Source organism: Pyrgilauda ruficollis, unplaced genomic scaffold (genome assembly GCF_017590135.1).
Source record: "Pyrgilauda ruficollis isolate IOZ18807 unplaced genomic scaffold, ASM1759013v1 scaffold370, whole genome shotgun sequence".
In the NCBI taxonomy this organism is placed as follows: Eukaryota; Metazoa; Chordata; class Aves; order Passeriformes; family Passeridae; genus Pyrgilauda; species Pyrgilauda ruficollis.
The window spans coordinates 33790-53761 of NW_024525157.1; the positions used below are offsets into that span (position 1 = coordinate 33790).

At 38.6% G+C, this 19972-nt stretch overlaps 1 protein-coding gene across 6 annotated transcripts in view; it reads left to right on the forward strand.

The window, feature by feature from the left end:
• Positions 1 to 4356: 4356 nt before the first annotated feature.
• The window catches only part of LOC121358121 (3'-5' RNA helicase YTHDC2-like), a 42318-nt gene continuing 26702 nt past the window's right edge, over positions 4357 to 19972 (forward strand). For 2 of the 6 annotated variants that reach the window (XM_041476045.1, XM_041476046.1), the window contains exons 1-12: positions 4357 to 4632; positions 5255 to 5345; positions 5702 to 5895; positions 7908 to 8107; positions 8714 to 8880; positions 11364 to 11466; positions 12647 to 12803; positions 15713 to 15820; positions 16899 to 17047; positions 17444 to 17579; positions 17924 to 18050; positions 19615 to 19680. In XM_041476045.1, the coding sequence (XP_041331979.1) occupies positions 4458 to 4632; positions 5255 to 5345; positions 5702 to 5895; positions 7908 to 8107; positions 8714 to 8880; positions 11364 to 11466; positions 12647 to 12803; positions 15713 to 15820; positions 16899 to 17047; positions 17444 to 17579; positions 17924 to 18050; positions 19615 to 19680 (1673 nt within the window). In that variant the 5' untranslated portion in view covers positions 4357 to 4457. Of the gene's footprint in view, positions 4633 to 5254; positions 5346 to 5701; positions 5896 to 7907; positions 8108 to 8713; positions 8881 to 9228; positions 9266 to 10100; positions 10888 to 11363; positions 11467 to 12646; positions 12804 to 15712; positions 15821 to 16898; positions 17048 to 17443; positions 17580 to 17923; positions 18051 to 19614; positions 19681 to 19972 lie in introns of those variants that run through there. The other 4 variants (XM_041476047.1, XM_041476048.1, XM_041476050.1 and 1 more) reach the window with 4 other exon arrangements.

Sequence of the window (19972 nt, forward strand, 5' to 3'; positions counted from 1 at the left end):
ATGATTTGCATGTCTACCAAGCTACTAAATGTGGGTATGCTTAGATCTAAATCTGTGCCTAGCCTATATAAACCATATAATAATAGTTATAATAATGGCGTAGGTAATATAAGGGCTAAGTAGAAGTTACTTCCTATCTAAACCTTTTTTTTTTTTTTTTTCATTAGGGAAGTGATATTAAAAACATACTTTGTTTTCTATTATGTAACTTACAAAATGCATATTTTTGATGTTGCTGTAAGAGAGATGGGAGAGCTAGCTATTCTAATTGCTGCCACTGCTTAGGTATTCAGACTAAAGATTTTGATGTATACTGTGATCAAAAGCAATGCCTGCTGGTGTCAAAGGAGAGGTTATCCTGTGTTTCAGTTGGCTTCAGATAAAGATCATCTTTGTTTACTGATCTTCACAAAAAAAAAAAAAAAAAAAAAAAAAAAAAAAAAAAAAAAAAAAAAATTAAGTAACAGACATATTGTGAGTTCAAATTAATGTTATTTAAAACATCATTGTGTACAGCAAACTGCATCTGCTGCTAACAGAGCAATGGTTTAGCTAGGAAATTGCTAAGTTAAATTCTCATCAAAATCTTGTGTCTGAAGTCACTGTTTATTACCTTCTTCACATTACTTTGTTTAGATCCACTTCTCATCACAGACTTATTATTTCAAGCTCCATCTAGAAATATAAGTCTTGTGCAGCCTTTACTGTGGAACTTTTAGCAAGTACAGCTGTGTGAAAACTCTTAAAACAGTATATTCAAAAGAAAGAAAATAAAGTTGGTTTTTTTGGTTTTTTTTTTTTTTTTTTTTTTGGTGAGGCCAATTTTTCTCCTCCTGTTCCCAAGAATGATCTGCAAAACTGAGATATTTTATCTAGTATTTAAAATATTTTAGAAAGGATATTAATTTTTAGACAGAATATTAATGCCTCTTTTGAGGAGCTTCCTACTCATTTTTCACCTTTATAAATGCTCAACCATCTTGTAAAACTGTTCTGAAAAGTGTACTTTTTTGTGATGATGATGATGAATAGAAATGAGAACAGGTTTGCCCCTTTTTCCAAAAAATATCCTAAACTGCTCTCCTACTCAAACAGGTTCCTATTCCTGGATCTTACATAAGGATCCACATTTTGGATACAGAAAGTTAGAAGTTCATTTTCTCATTTCTTCTTTACATGTATATAGATGTAAACAAAGATATTGAATATTCCAACTATTTTTTTATCAAAGTATGTTATTTGAAGCTATATCTCTGTTAACAAAATACTACTTTGCTCAAAAAAAAAAGTGGGGGCACATGTAAAGATAAATGGTCTTTTTGTAGACTGTGACTATGAGGTAAAACTTTTTTCTGCAGGGTATTGATGACCGCAATAGTTAAACGTGTTCTGTGCTCCAGAAAATTTCTGCAAAATAGGTATTATTTTCATCAAAATATTTCATTGAAACAGTATTCTAACAGGAAATTACATTCTGGATAAATTAATCTCCATAGGGAGCACATCAGTTCCACTTTCAGCAAAGACACCAGCACATGAATCACAGGTATGAAATCCTTCTGCCTTCACTCCTAAGCTCACAAGACATAGGATCCCTGCAGTTTTCATGCTAACTTTATAACATGTTGTGGACGCAGAAAGATCATTTAGCGCAGGATCATTCCACTCTCCCTCCTGTCCTCTGTCATTTGCTCACCCTGGAAACTAGAGTTTATCAGCTTAGGAGTGAGGAGTAGTAGAGAAAGCTGTGGGAAGAACTGGGGCATATCTGACCCTGTTGGGAATCATGCTCTTCCTAGCCTTCATTCTGGATTCATTGCTGAACTCTATGGATGCCTTGAGCTCCACTGAAGGGTTGCAGTTTTGCCCTGAAGTTCAACAGCGATGTGGGAGATGGATTTGTAGAGACAAAGTTCAAGCTCTGGACTGTGGCAAGTGAGGACCTGAGAGAAGTTGTTTTACAAGGACAGAACTGATCAAAAGGCTTTTTCCTTGACGTCTCAAAAATAAATAAAAACTGAAATGAGTAGGGGAGGTGGAAAAGACAGATAAATAAGAAATGATGTGTCAGTAGATGATAGGAGAGGTTACAGAAATGGGGCAATCACCCTGACCAGCAGTCAAAGGTTTGGGGAACTATCAATGTATCAGTGTATATAGGTAGAGAGCAGTAAAGCAAGAAATGCCCATTTTCACTGCAGTTAATTTATGAAACGATTATCTCTCAATATAATTTGACATCAGTCTTACTTCCCTAAATGTATATAAATACATAAGTTACTTCATGGGATCATTAAAGATCACAGTAGCCAACAGCTGTCTGGTTACAAATTTACTATGATGCTTAAAAAATCCCTACATACTGGAATTCCTTTTTTTTTTTTTTTTTTTGTAATCAAGGAACTGAAAAGAGAAAGAAATCTTGTGTTCTTTCATTAACTTGATCTTGAAGAATTGGCTCACCAGTGATCCTTGCATCATATTTCAACAGCTACTGAGTCTTATAACACTAAAAATCATTAAAAAATTACAAACAAACAAAAACCTAGTTAGAAAGACTAACTATTTTGCAGCCAAATCTGACACAATCTAATACAGTACATAATAGGCAATACTATTTCACCAACTTCCTTTACAGTTCTTTTTCTCTTAGAACTGGCATCTTTTGTGGAATGTAACAGTGTTTACAAAAGAGAAAATGTTCTGCAAACTGAAAAGAAGTCAGCAAAAGTGCCTCTAGGGATGGTAAAATAAGAATACCTAATTGTATTTAAACATACAGACGTATTTTTGCATAAAACTGTGCTGCCTCTTAATGCTTCTTATAAAAATACATAGGCATTTGGACATATGTTAATAGAAGGAATTAATTCTTATTCCAGGCATTATTTGTTTTGAGTAAACATTAGCCAGAAGGTATTTCTGAGGCCAGTCACGAAAACGGAATTTTTAAATACTTACAGGTGTTATTTCTAATATGAAAGTCTGCAGCTACTAATTTTTATTAAGAGAATACGTATAAAGAATAAAACCTCCATGTCTAAGAGCTTGGGTAAGCACAGTTCTTTGCTCATTCACATGCTGAGTGCAGACTACAACTCAGTATTTAGCAGGGCTGCAGCAGGCAGTGCATGCCTGACTACACTCTCCTATTTTTTTATCTTTCTAATAGCATTGGAGAGTCAAAAAAGCAGTGAAAAAAGAAAGGTATGTATTAAGGAATTTGTTAAGCAGGATGCACTCAGGCTTCATTCCACTCTTAGCCACATGGATGAGACCTAACCCAACAGTTAGCTACCTCTGTTCACTGCTGTATTTACGGGATTGCAAACTGACAGCAGAATTGATCCTGAGGAATAATTTTTCAGAATCATGGGGATTTTTGCCTGTAGGAAGGCAAGATAATGCTGTTAAGAGGCAAAAACTGATGATGCTGTTAAGAGGCAAAAACTGATGATGCTGTTAAGAGATCTGCGTTCATAATTAAAGATTTCTGATGTGACTCTTTCAAATTAGTTAGGAGCTCTCATTTTTTACTGTTCATATCAAGGATGATAAGAGAAATGCTCATCTTATTCAGATGAAGTGTTTACTTTTCCATAATAACTGTGATGTGCTCTAAGGTGGCAGTACTGAATGTCACAGGAACAGCAATGAGGAACTAGCATTATATACTTTGGTTGAAGACACACAGGCAGATACCTGAACTGAAAAATTTTTAAAGTAACCTTAGAACAGATCAATTGTTCCGCTCCAGTGTGATCTCTCAGTGCAGAATTATGCTGAAGTGAGCCTTGTAAACACTTTGATAGAAGTGGCTTAAGAGCTATTCTTCAGCATCTATATCAGACAGTGAGTGTTTATTTTCTATTTATTTAATTCCCCACTTCATTTTGCAACTGAGGAGTAGCTTGTTCTTCTTCCAAGTACTCTCCTTCTCACCTAATGATGTTTCCAAAGCAGCAGCATTCAATACTGAGCCCTGTCTCATGGCCAAGAGGTTTGAGTTTAGTTTCTACCTCGTGTCCTCAGCGTGCAGTCGAAGGACAGCAGGAAAAGACGATCCCAAATCAAGGGCAAGTAACACTTTGCAGTGAGGAGGCTGAGGACCGAGATGACCCTCGCCACGCCTACGTTTAATGCCATGCAATTAAATCAAGTAATTTATGACCAGTCAGGGTACCAGTGCCCCTTTTTGGTCACAGCCACATACACACCTCGGTACGCAGACAACCTTCCCCCCTAACAGCGGCAAAAGAGCCGATTTCCTTCCGTTCGGGGCGATTCCGCCTGTGGGTGACTCCACCCAGGCCCCGCCCCGCCGCTAGAGTCGCCCGCCGGGCCGAGGAGCAGCGGCCCCCGATCCGTGTCGGTGTCGGGGCCGGGTGCCGGTCGTGTCGGGGCCGGGGCCGGGGCCGGGGCCGGGGCACGGGCCGTGTGGGGGCCTTGTCGGGGCCATGTCGCGACACAGGCGGGTCCCGCGGCGGCAGCCCGGCGGAGCCGCCGGGGGCTCAATTGCCGCCGCCGCGGTGCGTGCCCGGGCCGAGGCCCTCTGGGAGGTCGGCGTGGACGAGGAGGTGGAAATGGCGGTGCAGCTCGCCCTGGAGCGGTTCCGAAGCGGGGACGAGGCGGGTGCGCGGCACAGCCCGGCCCGGGGGCGGCCTGCGGGTGTTGGGAGGGCGCTGGCAGCGGGTTAGGGCGGGGGTGCTGCCCCTCTGCCCGGCCCTAGTAAGGCGCAGCTCGGCACAGAGACGGGGAGCTACTGGAGGGGATCCAGCAGAGACCACTGAGATGAGACCACTGAGAGGGGTTGGAGCATGTCCTATCAGGAGAGGTGTGGGAGATGGTCCTGTTTAGCCTAGAAGAGTCTGAGAGGGCATCTTATTAATGCATATAAATGTCTTCAAGATGAGTCCCAGGAAGGTGGTGCAGACTTTTTGACAAGGAGCAATGGCCATAAATTAAAACACAAGACGTTCCACTTCAACATGAGGGAAAACTTTCCGTTGAGGGTGGCAGAGCACTTGAGCTGCTGCTCAGGGAAAGCGTTGAGTTTCCCCCTTTGGAGACATCCCAAACCTTGGATGTGTTCCTCTGTCACCTGCTGCAGGTTACTCTGCTTTGGCAGGGGGGTTGCATTGGGTGGTCTCCCTTCCAATCCTAACAATTCTGTGGTTCTGTAACATCGAGATAATATGTCAAGATTACTGCCAGTTGCATTGTTACTGTTCTTCATTATTATTTATCATTCCAGAGATGGAATTTCCTTCTAGTTTCACTAGTAGTGAAAGAGCATTTGTTCACCAGCTCTGTCAGTCTCTTGGATTGGTATCTAAAAGCAAAGGGTGAGTTGGGGTACAATTTTTGGTTTTTAGGTGCAGACCAATAGAATTTCATGACTAATGATAACCTGATTGATGTTTCCAACATACCCTACTGTGTTGCAAGGAATAGTATTAGGGAAAAAAGTGTAAAAGTAGACACAGAAATAAGCATGCTTGGAAAACTTGTGACATGTGCTTGCTTTTCCACTTCCACTTAATCCACTTGGTAGATTTAATGGCTCCATTAAAAAAGCTTCTCACTGTGATTTCTGGTTTTTTTCAAAGATTTTGCATAGAGTCTCATACCTGGACAGATAAAAATTAACCTAGAGTAGGTTCCTTATTCCTAAAATATGTTTCCTTTTCCCCCCTCACAGAAAAGGAGCCAATCGATACCTGACTGTAAGGAAGAAGGATGTATCAGAGGGACATGCAGTCATGACTTGTGACTTGGCTCTCCGTACGAAGCACGCTGTTCGGAGTCTAATTCAGAGCTTTCCTGTCACAAATAAGGAACGCACAGAGCTCCTGCCAAGGACAGAGAGAGGACATGCCTGTGCTGTTGAATCTGGTATGTTCAGCATGTCTTCTGAACACCACTTGAAAAAACCACCTGCAAGACAGTGACAAAACCTCTTTGTGTTCTGTCCCCTCTTGTGTCCTAACAGACACGTTTAAACAAACACATGAATTTTCCTTTTAAGGTCTTTTATAACTGGTGTTGTGAGGAACTTGGGAAGTCATATCACGCACTTGTGATGTCTACCTTGTCCTGTATTAATTTAGAATCTTTGAGCCAGTTCCAGCCAAAACTTTTTGGAAGCACATTTGTGAAATGTGGCTTCATACAAGTACTGTGAGGTGGGATTGAAGAGTCAGTGTTACCATGATGCCATAAGAACACCCTTATGAGAAAATGAAGTTGTGTATTCTGCTTATAGAAATAAATGTCCTCGATAAATCGAGAAGTATAGTTATTATATTTCTTTTTCTTAAGCCTGGTCTTATAAGTTCTCAAAAGAATATATAATAAACCAAAGGATAGCTCAGCTATTATTTTGGGGACATAAAATAAGCAAGGTGACTTCTGCTGCAGTGTGAGAAACAAAAATGTTTAATAAAAGGCAAAATAACAAAACAGAAAAACCCGAGCCAGGTGCAGAGGTCTAATCCTGGTAAAAACATCTCACAAAAGGTCCTAGCTCTTTTGTTCTCTTCTTTTTCTACCTGATAGGTCAGGCAGGACTTTTTGGCTTCTGTCCAATTAGATGTCCTCTAGTGTTTGGTGAAGTCCCTGAGGTCCTATGAGGTGACTTTTCACCTAATGGTTGAGAGAAACTTCTGGGCTTCTTTCCTTTTTTTGGGGGACAAAGGCTAGTTTTGCCACTCTGTCATTAGGGGGCGCGCTCCTACACTTAGGTTTTATTTTTGCATCTCCACAAAATAGATTTTGTCCTTAAGAGACTAATTTCTGGAATACAGAAGAGTTCACTGAAAGACAAACTTCTGATATAATTGGGTTGTTTTCTTTTTTAAAGCAAATCTTTCATCTAGATTCTTGCTTTAGCAACTGCAAGTGGAAGAGTTACACTGTGTTTCTGTGTGCAGAGATGGGTGTAGTGGACAGAAAACAGTGGTACCAATATGCCTTGTTTAATTGCGTGTTTCTGATACATGGTATCTGTTCTTTTAGTGCTTCCTTTGCTGGTTTTTTCAATTGTTTCAGCTTAATAGGATTGTTTAATGAACAGAGGGAAGCTATAATAGAAGTACTGAAATGCAATGGCTTGGCCATGTAAGGGATAAGTTAATAAACAGTCTAATATTTGTCTTTATCTGCTTCTCAAGAATGTACTTTTAGTTCTACTGCTCTCTTAGTCTGTGTTTCTCTTGGTACAGCAGAGCTTGAAATTTAATATATGAATCTATTAATCACAGTTATCGTGTGTCTAATTGAATCTACAGCAAGCTTTTCATTATTCTGGAAAATAATTATAAAGGAATTACAGAGTAGCACTTGCAATGATGGATTTGAAGTAGATCCCTCTGAAGATGTGCATGTTTTTGCGCTACTTATGCACTGCTTTCTAACACATCACACTGCTGTGTAGGGTCCAGGACTCTTGATGCACCGTGCTTGCATTAGTATGATTTCAGGCAAATGCATGGAATAGCTTAAAGGTTTAACTCTGTAAGTGTGTATTTCTAGGGAGAATTGCAGGTGTGAAATGTGGGTGCAGATACAAAAGCCACCAAAATACACTGGCTGGTTTTCTCTGGTTTATTTTCTCTTTCTCCTTTTGCTCTTTGTAGGCTTTTTTGACTTGGAGGAATACTCTGGAAGAGTGGTTTTGTTCAAAGTACCTAGGAAAGTAATAACTGTTTTGAAAAATACCTATTTCAAGCACCACAGGAGGACATGTTGCTATAAATATGACTTCTAAATGTGTGATAGGTTTGTCACTTTACCCACAGGGATGCATAAAAAGTCAGCACCGTTAATTTTTAAGTACAATTTTTGAGCAGTGTTTTAGTGACCTTCCTCTATATCTGTATAAATAAACTTTTGATTTCTCTTCACAGAAAACAAAGAAGTAAACAAGACAAGTGGTCGACTTAATGATGGTATCCCCCAGGTCCCAGTGAAAAGAGGGGAATCAGAGTTTGATTCCTTCAGGCAGTCACTACCAGTTCTTGAAAAACAGGAAGAAATTGTCCAAATAATAAAGGACAATAAAATTGTTTTGATTATAGGAGAGACTGGATCAGGAAAAACTACACAAGTATGTTTCTTCAGTGAAATAAAAAAGATAACAGTATTTATATTAAACTATGCCAATTGTGTAACATTTGTGATATGGGAATTTTTTATGCTATTTTAAGGCCTTTCTTTTCCTGTATGATTGAAAATCTTGTGTTCCAATTCAAACACTAAGCCAGTAGATAGGTACTAAAAGCATAAATTTTTCCTCACAATTTTTCCTCACAATTTTCTCATAGATACAATTTTTTCGTTAAAATAATGCAAACTATTGAAGGGACAGTTACTGTGATTTTTGTATAGCCCTTTTTCTTCTAAGGCTATTTCTGTTCTCAGTACTAATTAGTACACTAATATATTTTTTTGTGTTAAAATGAGAGATTATCTACAGGTTGTTTTTTTTTCTAGATTTCTCTGAAGCAGGAGAGAGACACTGCAAGTTTTTTTCTTTAAAAAAAAACATAAATAGGTTATGCTTAGAAATTTATTTTCCACTGATTCAGGTATGCTTGCAGTGATAATCGTAATGAAAATGCAATGTGTAATACTGAGATGCAGTTAAATTGCTTCCCTGTGCTAACAAAGCCGTGACTTTCTCAAAGAGTAAATTTGAACCACTTCTTTACAGATCCCTCAATTTATCCTTGATGACTGCTACAAGAATGGAACTCCCTGTCGTGTGTTTTGTACTCAGCCGAGACGTTTAGCGGCTGTTGCTGTGGCTGAAAGAGTGGCAGCAGAAAGAAGAGAGAAGATTGGCCAGACAATTGGTTACCAGATCCGGTTAGAAAGCAGGTACTAGTGGTATTTCTAAGTGTCAGTTGATCTTGTGCTGGTATTGTAAATCTTGTGTACATTTGAACTGTAGTGTGTTTGGGATGCAGCCCCACAAATTGTAGGTGGGATATGTTATTGCAGATGAGGAATACTCTTAAGAGTATTAAGAGTAAATAATTTTCACTCTTAAGATGAAAAGGATGGCTTTCTTCCTGTGTTTTGCAGTTTCATATAGTAGGTTGTCTTATAGTACTGAATTTCAAGTGCTTTCTATTGATTTCTTCTGCGGAGTGTATGCATGTATAATCCTTGTCTGATTTTCAGATCAAGTCTACATTTTCTATTTTTTTTCCCCCTCTCTACTTTTAACATGTGTGGATCCAAAATTCTGCAAGCTTTGAAGGTGGGTGTGAAGACCAGCATGCTGTGACAAATGTTATGTAGTGTGATTTGATAGAAGTCATAAAAGGGAAAACAAGAAATTTGGAAAGTAACTGATGAAGCTGAGCATTATTTATCAGTCTGTTTTGGGCTAAATTTACTCTGCTTTAGCTTTTGTGTTTAAGACATGAAGTGATGTAAAAGTAGAGATTTCAATATCACTTGATGAATTTGTCTGTAAAGCAGAGCATGAATGGAGTGTGTGGGGTTTTTACATCCTTGTACTGCATAGGCAGTGACTTTTCAGGGAAGGGCGAGCAGTTTGGATGTGAATGACCAGAAGATGGGAAAAGGTTGTGTTGCTTGAGTGACCGAAGATGACACATAGCTGATGAAAATGAACGCGCTTGAACAACAAAGCCACAATAAGAATTCAAATGTGTGTATGAAAGCTCACAAGGCTATTAAGAGATTAGAAGAGCTAGTGAAGATGTATCACAAATAAGCTGGATGATTAATAAATGGAAGTACTATGCTGGCAGAAGAAGAGCAAAGTCAGATCAAAATGGAAGAATTACTGGAAGTAGTGAAGAAAATTCATCTTGAGAAGAATCAGTACATTTACTCCAGAGAAACACTAAAAGGGGGAGATAATATTTTGAGCTGTGGACAAAAAAAAATCTGGAGTGGAGATGTTTAGAGGTGTTTATAGTAGCACAGAAGTATAATTTTTTAAGTTTTCTTAACTGTCTTCTGGAGAAGAGCTGTAGAGCACAGTACAAAGGAACTCTTCAGCTCCTTTAGGATGGCAGTGCCAGAGGAAGTAGTGACAATTGCTGTTTTTATTTGGACAGCTAACTTTGCCCCAGGTATAGAATTTTAATATTTCAGTATTTTGACCTCCTGAAGAACCAGAGGATCAGCAGATTGCTTTGTGATTTAGTTGTCTGTAATGTATTGTGTCTTCAAGGCAAGGCTTTGGGAGCTGTGGGGAGGCTTCTGTGGGAAGGTGCCAGAAGCGTCTCCCATGTCTGACAGAGCTGGTGCTAGCCAAAACAGACCTGCCTCTGGCTGAGGCTGAGCCCATCTGTGATGGTGGTAGTGCCTCTGGGACAGTGGGGAATGGGGGAGGAAAACCTGCACAACAGAGGCAGCAATTCAAGAAGAGCAGTGAGAGCATGTGAGAGAAGCAGCTCTGCAGACAGGAAGGTCAGTGCAGGAGGGGAGGAGGTTCTCCAGGTGCCAGGTGCAGCCTATGGTGAAGCAGCTGTGCCCCTGCAGTCCGTAGAGGTCTGTGGTGCAGCAGGAATCCCCTTGTCCAGGACTCTGTGTTGGAGCAGGTAGATGCTTGAAGGAGGTTGTGATCCTCTGGGAAGTCCATGCTGAAACAGGCTCTTGGCAGGACCTGTAGCCCCGTGGGGGGAGCCCATACAGAAGCAGGTTTGCAGGTCAGAATTGTGATCCTGTGGGGGTCCCACAATGGAGCAAGCCATTCCTGAAGCATTGCACTCTGTGGAAAGGGACCTGAGCTGCAGCAGTTCATGGAGAACTGCAACCCATGGGAGGGACTCGTATTGGAGAAGCTCATGGAGGACTGTCACCCATGGGAGAGACCCACGTTCTCCTTGTCCTTCTCTTGACCCTGTGAGTCTTTCGTTGTGTTTCCTCTCCCCTACCCATGGAGAGGACAGATAGAGTAGCTTGGGTAGGCACCTGGCATCTAGCCAGGCTCGTCCCGCCATGTGTAGTCAAATACAAAGGCTATATCTAAGCATGTGCTGAGGAATTGAAACCTGGTATTCCACATGGAATTTTCTAGTAACGTGAATGATATGCAGAGTTTCTTCATGGTTCTCTTTTACTTCCTTATTTATTAAAATTTGAATCTTATTTTTTCAATTAATCCATTATCCAGAGTTTTGGGGCAGAAACACTACAAATTGTTAGGAAACATCTGGGAAAAGACATAGTTTAAAAACAAGGGGTGTGCATGAGTCTTTTAGGGAGAGAATTGTAATTCCTCTTCTGGTCAGCAGCTGCTTTAGTTTTTGATCCATGGAAAGCTAGCTGCCTTTAAATGGTCCAAACCCCCTGAGTTGTCTCTGTGATGTGTTCCATAGGGTTTCTCCGAAGACACTGGTGACATTCTGCACTAATGACATGCTCCTTCGCACACTGATGGCAGGAGACAGCACCCTTTCCACCGTGACCCATGTTATTGTGGTGAGCATCCTGTGGTCTTTCTTGTGGGGTGGAGCAATATGTATTGCTTTAGAAAATGAGGTCCTCATTTTTTTAAATTTAAATTTACTGAGCACTTTAGGTGTTTTTGTTTGGTAGAATCTGAATCAGCTTTAAAGAGTCAGATTTTCGGAGTCCTTAGAGTAGCGTGCATGTTTTGTAGATTTTGGTGTTTTTCTGTAAAAATATCTTATGTTCATGCCAGTGATTAGTTGTGGAATCGGAAGGAGTTGAGGAGGACAGAAGTGTAAATTTTTCTGAACTTCCCATTCCCCAGAAAATCCTTAGGGAGGCTTACATTGATATGGTTCAGTGTGATCGTATAAGTATTTCTGTTTTCATGTATTTGTTTTAGCAATACCAGGTTTTCAGTCCATTTGTTTGCCCAGAGTTTTCAAGATAATGTGGAGTCCAGTTGCTAGCAAATTATTCAGCTGTGTTCCTTTATTGATTATGTTAGTATTCCTATTGTGGAATTTAATAAGTAAGGGGAACTAGAATGTTTGTGGCAAGATTTAAGTACGGAAGATTAAAAGAAATCATGGTAGGTTTAGGTGCCTACCTGTTTATCGAAGCATGAAAAAAGCATGACAATGATCTAGACATTCTTGATATCAGCCTACAAACCTTGTATTTGAGCCCTTGTTTCATTCATTCATAATACAAAGCAAAATAGAAGAATGACAAAGGTGATTAGTCGGTTATGTGCCTTAATTTACAGGCTTTGTGTATGACTTGTCTAAGCAATGTGTCTGTTCTCCTGATTATGTGGTGTCATACATTTCTTTAAATGCTCATCAGTGGTGAAGTGAGAATTTATTAAAATAAGATTTGTAGGATTTGTGGTTTGTGGTGTTTTCTTGAAATTTGACTTCAAATGCAAAATTAGAGGTTTCAGATACTCACTTTGGCCTCTGAATTTAGGTGTGTAGAGCTTCAGCATTGCAGTGCACTCAGCTCTGATAAAAACTTTTTTTTGCTTATGGATAGCATAAAAAAACCCCTTTTTTTAAAAAAAACCCCTATTACTTAAACTAGACTTACACATTTTAAGGTCCCTGCCACCAAATCTTTTTTTTTTCTTAAAGTCGGTTTTTGTCAGACGTTGTGATCTTGAATCTGTGAGGTTTTTTTTAATCTCTCCTTTTTTCTTTTGTTACAGGATGAAGTACATGAGAGGGATAGGTTTAGTGACTTCTTGCTAATAAAACTGAGAGATGTGCTGCAAAACCAGAATAATCTAAAACTAATTATTTCTAGTGCTGCTCTAGATGCAAATCTCTTTATTAGGTATTTTGGAAGCTGCCCAGTAATACATAGTAAGTATTTATCTTAACTCTTAAATCTTAGTATACCTGCCCTGAGATTCACAGATCTTACTAAACTGTAGCAAACTGCCGCTCCTCCTCCCGGCTAGCTGATGATTTTGGGGAGGGTGGGGTGGAAGATTCCCCCCCTCGAGCCCCGTTGAATCCCATGTGCCAGTGTCGGTGCATCATAAAACACAGGGCTGCACACAGGTCCCAGGGTAACTTTATTTGATGGTAAACTTCCCCTTCTTCTGCCTCCTGGGACACTGAGGGGAGAAAGGAGCTTATATGTGGGAGCAGGTCTCAGGGGAGAGTATAATCCTTAACAAATTAGGAGAATTGGGAGTAAAAAACAAGGCGGAAACCACAATGTATAAATCAATAAAAATCCTAAGGGAGGAGAACAGTTTTTTTGGGGAGGGTGGGGTGGAAGATTCCCCCCCTCGAGCCCCGTTGAATCCCATGTGCCAGTGTCGGTGCATCATAAAACACAGGGCTGCACACAGGTCCCAGGGTAACTTTATTTGATGGTAAACTTCCCCTTCTTCTGCCTCCTGGGACACTGAGGGGAGAAAGGAGCTTATATGTGGGAGCAGGTCTCAGGGGAGAGTATAATCCTTAACAAATTAGGAGAATTGGGAGTAAAAAACAAGGCGGAAACCACAATGTATAAATCAATAAAAATCCTAAGGGAGGAGAACAGTTTCAGTAAACAGATAGAGTTTGGAGAAATAGCAACTAGCAACTAACAACAAGGAAAGTGACAAAAATACTGGGAAAAGGCAGGAACAAAAAGGAAACAGCATAAGGACTCCAAAATTACAAATCAAACAATAAACCTACTAACAAAAAACACACCACAACAGCAAACTGTTTTGAGTAAAGGCACATGATGAATACACTGAGAGTTACAGGAATGCTTGTTCTTTGTGTAGTCAGGTTTCTTGTTTCTTAACTATTTTCCTAATACAGAGTGTTTAGTCACTGGGAGTTCTATAAAGGCAGGTGTATCCTGCCCCCCTCCACTATTAATTGAAGAAGTAGGAAAAGGTTATTGAAGTGCTGTCTTCATGCTGATACAGGACTTATGAGCTACATGAGTATGACATATATTAATACACTCCAGTAGATTCTTATTCTTCAGGTCTCATAAGGATTGTTACTGATTACTGGATAAAAATCACATAACTGTACCTGTTCAGTTCAGAAATACAGGCTTAGGCAGATTGGGTTTCATGCTCGAATCACATGATTCTTTGATTTAAAGAAAATTAGTAGCCATTCATCTAGGTAAATAGTCAGAAAAGGCATCCAGTTTTTCTTGGTTTGTGTTGACTCAGTTATCTGCAGTTAGGTTACACTCAAATGAAAAGAAAAGCTACCATTATTGCTGTTTTAATTTTATTTGACTGATCTTCAGTAGAGGCAAAATATAAATATGTGAGAGATGGAAGGGTTTTGTGGGTTTGGATTTTTTTCCCCCACCCTCCTGGCTTGCAGATTTTCTGCATGGGTGACCTCCTCTGGCACCTTTCAGTCCTCTTACTTTTTCAACAATAATGTCCAAGTTTAATGTGTTTTGAAAAGTAGCTTTTAAGATAAATGCTTTATTTGACAATCAGACTATCTGCATGTCAGCCTTTTTTTACAAAATCTCAGCAGTTTTAGAAATGGGCGGGATTGCTTACTGGTTTATTATAGCAAATTCTTGTGAGGAGGAAACATCTTTTTCCCTTTTTTTTTGCAGATAGAAGTGTTTATTTCTAGTTCCCAGTTTTATTTCTGCCTAGTAAAATAAGGCTTGCACTTGTTGAAGACAGGAATCTGGAAATTACACATGAATTCATGTTATCTGAATATTTTTTGCGTCAGCTGTGATGGTTGTGTGTCTTTCAAGTTGACTCTTTTTGCAGCTTCCTGTTCTTTCAGATTGGTATATTTGTGTTGGAAATTCTGATGGCAATCTCTCCAGTTTACCACAGTGCTTATGCTGGTTATTTAGCAGGCCAATAGCAATTGAAAAGATTTTTTTTGTTTGTTTTGTTTTTGTTTTTGTTTTGTTTTTCTTTGAGAATTGAAGATTTAAAAGAAGTGGTTGTTTCTGTTAATGTAATGAAAAAGGTTTGATTCTCCTTCAGCAGTATGGCTGACAAAATCCTGACCACAGAAACCAGCATTTGTAGTTGTGGATTGCTGTAGTAAACAGAGATTGTGATCAGTGTTGGAAGACTTCCTCTGTGACAGCTTCTAAAAGTATATGAATTGTGGATTGCTCTTTCTGAAGGAAGATTCTGAGTGATCTAAAGTCAGCTTAAGGGACAAGAAGTCAAAATGTAGAGATTTTAATTCTTCATGCAAATAGCGTTCTTTAATGTCCACCAATAAGGTCTAGAAAATAGTCATGTTGAAAAAGAAATCAGGATAAATTATTAGAATTGAAAGGCCACTGGGATCTGTCAAGAAGTACTCAGTAAAGAAAGCTCAGCTTTGCTGAATTAGTTGAGGATGTGGAAATAAGTCTATCTCCTTACATCCTTCTCATGAAAAGAAAGTAGTTCAATACAAAGATGTATTGTCTCCATATTAATTGCTTAATAATTAATTACGTTTTTAATCCAGGTAGCAGGCTTACATGATGAGTTCTTGTTTGTAACCCTAAACAAAAACGGCTGTTTGCTTTTTCTCATTTAAAAAAAATTTGTGCTTAATAACTGTCAATCTTACGAACATCTCTTGCTATTACACTTGATAAAATTGAAGAGGTTGATGAGAAACAAGGTGGCATTTTACATTGGAAATGTTTTGTTTTGTGTAATTTTGAGAAAAATAAACTCTGGTGATGATAATTTAAAATAAAATAAATGCTGTAAGTGAAGTTAGTGAACATATAATCTTATATGGATTTTTTATACTTTTAGTCCAAGGGAGACCTTTTGAAGTTAAAGAGATGTTTCTGGAGGACATTTTACGAAGCACTGGGTATACAAACAAAGAGATGGTGAAGTATAAAAAAGAGAAGCAGCAAGGTTGGTGGACTTCTTAATTGTAAGGAGTTGCAGTGAGAATCATTGATTGATTGAACGAACAATTGACAGGATTATTCTCTGTTAAAATTCCAAAGTCAGGAGATTAAATGAGATGTGATTAGATGACAGCAAGTATGTTTAAGCTCTCAGTATTTATATTATTGAAATAGTTTATGCAATTAAAGAAAAAAAATCACTGATTCAGTGATTGCATTCCTTTTGGTTTCAGTTGATGAATGTCATATTTTTTCTAATTATTATGGTGTAGAGTTACATGTAACTGGGGGCTCTACCCACATTTATACTAAAGACGTATAGGATGTTCTGTACCTTTGGGTGTAAATTAAAGTGCAGCTATTAAAGCAGGCAGGCAGGCAGGATTTTGTACTTCTTGCACAAAATGTAGAAGTTGTTCTCTTTAGTAACATTTTTCCCTGCTTTCTTCAGGCATGGATGTATTTTTCGTAGATGTTAACACTCTTGAGCTAAACATAATTGGTTTCCAGTTGATTAAGTATTCAGAAGTTTTCCTGGCAACTGAAAGTAATGATCCCAGTGATTATTTAAAGATTTTTTTTTAAAAAATACAAACCCCAAAGCTGTATATATAACAAAAAATCCTAACTGAATATTTTTCACAGTGCTCAGCTCTTATCACTGGGTACAGAAAAGGTCAGTTAAGACACTGGTGTTTTCTACTGTTTCTTGTGTGCAAAAATAAGTTGTTACATGCAGGGACTGTATCACTTGTCTTCAGCATTCCATTTCTGGAAAAAGATCTTTGCTGAGTTTGTGTGGAAGGTGATTACTTAAGGAAGATCCTTTGAATGCAGTAGTTTGGAATAATGGAGTTTGGGGGGTTAAACACCAAAATGGTAGGTTTTGCCCTTGTTTGCAGTGGTGAACTTTGGGTACCCTTAAACATATCATTTATGTTGGATTAGTAGTAGCATTCTAGATTAAATAAAAGAGGTTGAGTAAGTAAAACTTTGCCCTGCTGTAATTGTCTTCTTTAGTAGAAAACAATGGATAATAAAGATGACTCTAAAACTTTCTTGGGGAATATTTTGCATTCTAGAAGAGAAACAGAAGAACACTCTTGCTGAGTGGTGTTCAGCTCAAGAAAACACTAACAAACTGACATCTCGGAGACAAAAATCGGTTCCAAGAGCAAATGAGGAGTACAAATGGTTGGATGAGGGTGGTGACACAGTATTTAATCAACTGGTAAGTTTCTTGTTTTTTTGGAAGAGACGTTTATATTTGTGTTGCATTACTAGCCGTTTAAAATCTGTTTTCTAAAGATAGTTCTCTAGAGTCTTTCAGGATATTAATGTATTTTAAAGATTACTTTATTGGGATGAACTGCTCTAGCTGAAGTGTGTCTTCAGTTATGGTGGTTGTACACAACTTTTCCTCAGATCAAATGGCTTGACTGCCATTGTGTTGGTACTTGCATATGACAAAACAGTGCATTAACTGAGTGCTGAGTACATTAACTGAGTGCTGGGATTCTGGTTCCTGCTGGGAAAAATAACCATGCAAATTATTTGTGGGTAGTGTATGAGAATAAAGAGAACTTTTGGGAGAGATTAATTTTTCAATATTGTTTTTTATCTTCAGACTGAAAAAGATGTGAATTGCCTTGAACCATGGATAGTAAAAGAAATGGATTCCTGTCTTTCTGACATCTGGTTGCATAAAGATATTGATGCGTTTGCTCAGGTGTTAAATCTCATTTTAACTGAAAATGTCAGTGGTAAGTTTCTTGTGTTATTACATAAGAAAAAAGCAACCAAATTTTTTTAGATTTTTATGGCTACTTTCATTTCCAGTTTCAAACCTTTGCATTCTGATGCCTACTGAAAAAATGGATAGGGCTAGCAGAATTAATGAGTTGTTTAGTTAGTTGTTGTTTTGAAGTATTGACAGAAGTATGTTTCTAAAACAGTGTGGGATTCACATGAACTGACTGCAGAGATAAAGTGAGGAAACAAATTCTCTTTGGGCTGGAATTTGAAAGCAATATTTGTACCATATTTAGATGAAGAAATAACATTTCTATTGGGTTTGCTGATTTTTTTTTTTTTTTTTACTTCTCAGTTGATTATAGGCACAGTGAAACTGGTGCAACTGCTCTGATGATTTCTTCAGGGAGAGGCTTTTTGAGTCATGTAGAACAGTTGATCAGTATGGGAGCAAGTATCCACTGCAAATCATCTAATGGCTGGTAAAAACAGAGAAACCAAAAGATAGATTGATTTGTCAATATAGGAGAGAGAAAGAAAATTCTTTAACATCTAAATTAATTTGCTAACTTATCACACTGCTGTAAGAACTACAGATTTTGACGGTCTCAACAGTTTCTAACTCCTGTTAATCACATTGTTTTCTGTAAATTCTTAACTAAATTCTTAATTACATGGTCTTGATTATGAGCTATAAACTTTGTTTCAGTAGGTGTTATCGAAGACACTGGTTAGCAGAACAACTGTAATCTACTGACTTGGGCCAAAATGTTTGGCAGTTCTTATTTTTATGGAGTTACCTATATCAAAAGATCTTTCTGTTATGTTTCTAAATCTGTTGTAGCATGTAAAAATATTTGTGAATCTGTAAAAACTCAAGTTTTGTGGCCATGAAGTATGTCTTCGTATAAACAGGGAAGTACAGTAAATAATTGTAGTATGGAATGATAAGAATTAGGATTCCAGGGGTCTGATATTTGGTGGTGTTATAGGTAAAAATCGATAAAGCCAATTTAATAGTTAATAAAAATAGAATTTATTTCACGACTGATATACAGTCTCGATAGCCACAATCAAAGGGACAGCATCGACCCTGGGATCAGCGCTGGTGAACACTGGTCTGATCTCTATCACATTGGTTCCCCCTCTGTTCATGAAGGTAGTCTGGTAGAGTCAGTTTTTATCCACTTTTTCTTGCCCGAGGCAGAGTGTTGAGCTCTGTGTTGAGCTGGACAATGCCATGTCCAGGAAGAGATGTATGTCAGTCACAAAGTTACTGGAACTTGGCATTGAGATGGGTGCTCCTGATGGCTCTGGTTATCTAGATCAAGTATTCATCAGCTCGGGTATTTCCCGGACCATTCCAGAGAAAGGGCCCCTCTCTGCACAGAGCTAGTCCTTTTCGCTTGCTAATTAGATTCTTCTCTTTCTGCTGCCAGCTGCAGTTTCACAACTCTGTGAAGCACCCTCTCTGTCTGTGGCTTGTGTGCTTTTAAGAATATTTATTACAAACATGACATATTTCCCATATATATCGCATAAGCATGAATTATCCCAAAATACATATAACAGTGCTAACATTTGAAAAACTTGGGAAGGATTGCAGTTTAAAGATAAAATGGTAAACTGCATTGTGAGGAGGACAGCTTCTGAAAGATGTTAAATAGCCTAATGTTTTCCAAATGCCTGGGGCATGACTTTTTGAGATAACTTAAAGGGTGCTGCAAACAGGCAGGTCTGATCTCTGCACATTGTTGTGGGCTTTTTAAAGGAATGGCACATTCTTCCTCCTCATTTCCATGTTTGCAGGTACTCCTGTGTAGAACTGGCATTCTTTTGTGGCAAAGAACTGTAGTTATCTAAAAGTCAGATAGCTGTTAACACCTATTCATGCACTTCAAATGGGACGTTGCTGATCCAGAAATAACAGTACTGATAACAATACAGAAATGGGTACAAAAGTCTGGTGTCACTTGCCTCACCTGATGTGCTATTCAGTTTCATCTTTTGAAGTGAAAACTAAAAATACTTGTGCAACTCTTTCAGGATGGCTGTGGACTGGGCTAGGCGCTTTGGACAGACAGAGGTTGTTGATCTGTTGGAATCCTACGGGTAAGCTGTAACAGTTATGCAGAAGGCATTGTATAGCATAGTAAAGAGAAATTTGAGGTTTGTGTTCTTTTAATCAGAACAGGTTTTAGCTTTTCTTGCTGTAAAATCTGGACTGAAGAGCAATACCTTTTTTTTAAGACTAGGAATGTTTCAAAAACAAACAACAAAAAAGTTTATACTCAGTATGACATTGTTTATGTTTGCACAACTTGCTAATTCTGTAGTATGTACAGAATGTATGTATGTGCTACGTACTATGTATTATTTTCACATGCTTATTTGGAAACAAATC